The 4569-nt window shown below is 56.0% G+C and overlaps 1 protein-coding gene across 1 annotated transcript; it reads left to right on the forward strand.

Annotated features, from left to right (window-relative positions):
* Nucleotides 1–371: 371 nt before the first annotated feature.
* Nucleotides 372–4314, forward strand: EGR4 (early growth response 4). The gene is made up of 2 exons (XM_060246096.1): nt 372–799; nt 2981–4314. Exons 1-2 carry the CDS (start codon nt 661–663, stop codon nt 4312–4314), a joined length of 1473 nt encoding a protein of 490 aa, XP_060102079.1. The 5' UTR covers nt 372–660.
* The last annotated feature ends 255 nt before the right edge of the window (nt 4315–4569 follow it).

Raw genomic sequence — 4569 nt, forward strand, 5'->3', positions numbered from 1 at the left:
CCAGAGGTCATGTAGTCGAGCCCTGGCTCTCAGACCCGGCTTGGCGAAATATCCCTCTTTGGGGGGATTCGCACTCCTCTCTTGTCCAAAGGTTGTGGGGGGGAGGGGCCAAGATTTAAAAAAAAACCAATCCAAAACAAAAATAAATCCCCCAAAGAAAGGGGGAGGGGAAGAGAGAGAAAGAGAGGATGCGAAAACGTCACCGGGCGAGATTTCCTTATTGGGTCTCCCTCGCCCGCATCCTGAGTCCATATATGGGCATTTGCGTCACCCGCAGCCTCGCTTGGGGAACTCCAGAAATGGAAGAGCCGGGCTGGAGCGGAAGATCAGAGGCAGGTATAAAAAGCTGGCCGGCCCCGGTTGGGCTCTTCGCTTACAAACACAAGGAGGAGCAGAAGCAGCCGCCGCCGCCGCCGCAGCCAGGTGGCCCAGGGAAGGGAGGCCCGACCCGGGAGACCCTGCCGCCCCCCTGGTTGCTACTGGGGGGCGTCCAGCATCTTTGCTTTGCAAGGCGCCCAACCTCCCCGAGGACTTTGCAAGAGGCCAGCCAGCTCGGCTTGGGGGGGAAGCCCTTTCTGAGCCACTTGGGGGGTTCCTCTCCGAGCCTGCCTTTCATTGCAACCCCCGCCCCCCCACTCCTGATCGCCTCTCCGCCTGGACATGTTGAACCTCATGGATTTCTCTCACCAGGATCCACTGCGCCAGCTCAAAGGCGGAGATGCCCAGAGACCAGGGACAGGGCAAAAGCGCCAAGTTTTGACCCAGCAGCCCAGGGAAGAGACCCCTGATTTCCTACCAGGTAAGGAGGACAGCTCTCCGCCAGAACCCTGTCTCCCCCCACCCCACCCCACCCACCACCACCCCCGGAAACCTAGCTCTCCGTTACATAATCTGCTGGGCACCGTGCCCGTTTTCTGATGGCCGGTGTTTAGCAGTGCATCGACAGGTAAATTGTCAGGTCGTTTTTTGGGTGTTTTTTTTTTTTTTACAATGCCAGAGTTTATCCAAAGGGGTTTTTGAAAGAAGAGGGGTTCCAAAAGGCGCACGCCCCCAGGATCAATGGCTGGGGTGGACGGAAGGGAGGGGGGAGGTCAACCAACAAGAAAAAATTCGGGATCGCATTCAAAGGGGTACCAGAGGTCATGTAGTCAAGCCCTGGCTCTACGCCTCGGCTGGGCTAAATATCCCGGAAGCAAACTAGATGGGGGCTCCCAGAACTTCCCAAGAAGGTCCAGACCATAAGGAGGGAGGAGGTCAACAAACGAGAAAAAAATGCAACATTGCAACCTGAAGGGGTACCCAGAGGTCATGTAGTCCAGCCCTATCTCTGAGACCCAACTGGGCTAATTATACCGGAAGTAGACTAGATGGGGGTTCCCGGAACTTCCCAAGAAGGTCTGGTTTTTGGCTGCTGCTCGTTCAGTGGCAGGACAGAAAAGTGAAACCTGGCATTCATTGGGCTCAAATGGACGATCTGGAGAGGACAATAATCAGGGTACGGTGAGGACCAGAACAGACAGATTGAAATTAAATCGGATGAGCTTCCGGCTCAACATGAGGAAGAACTTCCTGACCCTTAGAGCAGTTCCTCAGTGGAACAGGCTTCCTCCTTGGGAGGTGGTGGGCTCTCCTTCCTTGGAGGTTTTGAAACAGAGGCTAGAGGGCCATCTGACAGCAATGAGGATCCTGTGAATTTAGGGGGAGGGGTTTATGAGTTTCCTGCATTGTGCAGGCGGTTGGACTAGATGACCCTAGAGGTCCCTTCCAACTCTAGGATTCTATTAGGAAGAACTTCCTGACCGTTAGAGTGGTTCCTCAGTGGAACAGGCTTCCTCCTTGGGAGGTGGTGGGCTCTCCTTCCTTGGAGGTTTTGAAACAGAGGCTAGAGGGCCATCTGACAGCAATGAGGATCCTCTGAATTTAGAGGGAGGTATTTTGTGAGTTTCCTGCATTGTGCAGGGGGTTGGACTAGATGACCCTGGAGGTCCCGTCCGACTCTAATTCCATGAGGCCCTTTTGTTTGCTCTTTCCTTCTATTTCCCATGAAGCTGGACAGTCTGCAGCCGGGGAAATGGAACTGTGAGAAAAAGGTTTTCCCAGGGCTTCCATTTCCCAGCTGAACTTGGGACACCGCCCTCCCCGCTCCCTTCCAAGTGTCAAATTCTTGGAGACTCATGTCTTGCGATGAGGGACTCATCCGATAAGGAGGCGTACTTCGGGCCAAGAGACACTGATTCAAAAACTTGCTCCGCCCTGAATTTTTATCTTTCAGTATGAGCGGAAATCATCATCAAGGGGGACTTACGGGTGATCCCATAGGGCCTTCCAGCCAAGAGAGATTCCAAGGTGGTTGTTGCCTTTGCCTGCCTCTGCGTAGCAACCTTGGACTTCTTTGGAGGTCTCCCATCCAAGTACTGACCAGGGATGACCCGACTTAGCTTCTGAGATCTCATGAGATCAGGCTACCTTGGGCCATCCAGTTTCCTAGGCAAGAGACATTCAGAGGTGGCTTACCCTTGCCTACCTCTGCATAGCAACCCTAGACTTCCTTGGTGGTCTCCCATCCAAGTATTGACCACGGCCACCCTTGCTTGGTTCCCAAGATCTGATGAGATCAGGCTAGTCTGGGCCATCCAGGTCAAGGCAAGAGATGTACAGAGGTGGTCTGCCATTGCCTGCCTCTGCGTAGCAACCCTAGACTTCCTTGGTGGTCTCCCATTCAAGTACGAACCAGGGCTGACCCTGCTTCGTTTCTGAGATCTGGGGTTGCTACATAGAGGTGGGCAATGGCAAAACCACCTCTGAACATCTCTTACCCTGAAATCCCCTCTGGGGTCACCATGAGTCAGCTGTGACTTATCGGGACTTCCCACCCCCGGCTGGGAGGACCGCAACTGCCCAGTCCCCGGCATCTGGAGCTGCTTTTCCCCCCGCTAGGTCGTCTCTCACCGTTTCTACCTTCTCTTTCGATTCCCCCTAGGCGACTTCATGGGAGCGACAATGAACCCTGACGTGGCTGACTACTACTTCTTTGCGGGGCAGCCCTCCCCGCCCCTCAGCTACACCGGCAGCTTCTTCATCAAGACGGAGCAGTGCCAGGATCAAGAGTCCCTCTTCAACCTGATGTCGGGGATCCTGGGCCTTTCTCCGTTCCCCGAAGGCCACCAGCGGCAGCCCCCGGAGGGCACCTACAGCTTCCCTGAGGCCATCCAAAACCACCTGGACCTCTACTCTGCCTGCCAGCCCGAGCTGAACATCTCCGTGCAGCCGTCCTTAGCCGATCAGGGCTATCCCAACTTCTCCAGCCTCGAGGCCATCCAGCCGGTCCAAACGTCTCCTCCTGGGGGCGACTCGTCCCAGTGTTTGTTTAACAATAAGCTGCTGAACAGCAAACAGGACGTCAAGCTCTCTTCCCTCTCCCCTTCCCTGGGGAAGTTCAAAGCTCCCTGTTCCCACTGGGACCCCCTCCAGCAGTCCCAGAACTATTTACCCGCTGAGTACCCTTCTCCGGAGACTTTCCATCCATTAGAAACAAGGCAAGCGATCCAGCTGGGCATGAAAAAGGAAAACATCCTATCCGTCAGCTGCCAAGCAGAACTGGGTGGCCTCTCCGAGCAGGCCGGATCCTTTGGACACGGGCTAGATTTCGGTTGTCACCCGGAAACCTTCCCTAGCCATGGCCAACTCCCCGGAGACTTCGGAGAGACCAAGCTCCCCGGCCTGCCGCCTCAGCTCCTCCAGGAGTTTGAATCTTCCTTATCGCAGGCTGAGGTCGTGCCAAACTTGCTGAACCCCAGTGAGCAGACGCTGCATGCCAACCCTTCCCCATCGCTGGTCTCCATGACGGACTTTAACCTGGCCCCCTCTGCCATTCCCTTGGCCGGCGCTTTAGGGCCTGCCGATCCCGGCATCCAAGCCTTGCCGAAGAAGAAACCGCGCCGAGGGAAGTGCTCTTCCAAATGCTTCTGCTCCCGACCCCACGAGAAGGCCTTTGCCTGCCCGGTGGAGAGCTGCATCCGCAGCTTTGCCCGGTCGGACGAGCTGAACCGACACCTCCGCATCCACACGGGCCACAAGCCCTTCCAGTGCCGCATCTGCCTGAGGAACTTCAGCCGCAGCGACCACCTCACCACCCACATCCGGACCCACACGGGGGAGAAGCCCTTCTCCTGCGACGACTGCGGCAGGCGGTTTGCCCGAAGCGATGAGAAGAAGCGACACGGCAAGGTCCACTTGAAGCAGAAAGCCCGGACGGAGGAGAAGCTGAAAGGGCTCGGGTTCTACGCCATGGGGCTGTCGTTCGCGACCCTCTGAGGCTCCTGTTAGAAAAGCGGCGGCAGTTTCGTGTCGAGGAGGAAAAGGCGATTTGAGCACTTTATTGGACTCGCTCAGGGCAAAGCAGCCATCTCCAAAGGGTTCTTTTTGAGCGCAAGAACGGTGGGTTTGGGCGGCTCGGTTTGCTTTGCCGAGAACCAAGGAGGATTGTCATAGCGGGAGGAATGGAAGGAGGGAAAGGATCTGGTGGAGTATTTCAGCAATGCAAAGTTCCTGGCAGGTTCGTAGACAATG

This window comes from Heteronotia binoei, chromosome 9 (genome assembly GCF_032191835.1).
Source record: "Heteronotia binoei isolate CCM8104 ecotype False Entrance Well chromosome 9, APGP_CSIRO_Hbin_v1, whole genome shotgun sequence".
NCBI classification, from domain to species: Eukaryota; Metazoa; Chordata; class Lepidosauria; order Squamata; family Gekkonidae; genus Heteronotia; species Heteronotia binoei.

What these genes read in the sequence shown, in the direction of transcription:
- EGR4 (XM_060246096.1), top strand. Translation starts at nt 661, where the DNA reads ATGTTGAACCTCATGGATTTCTCTCACCAGGATCCACTGCGCCAGCTC. An exon ending in GACCCCTGATTTCCTACCAG is followed by an intron (nt 800 to 2,980) that starts GTAAGGAGGACA and finishes GATTCCCCCTAG; the next exon opens with GCGACTTCATGGGAGCGACA.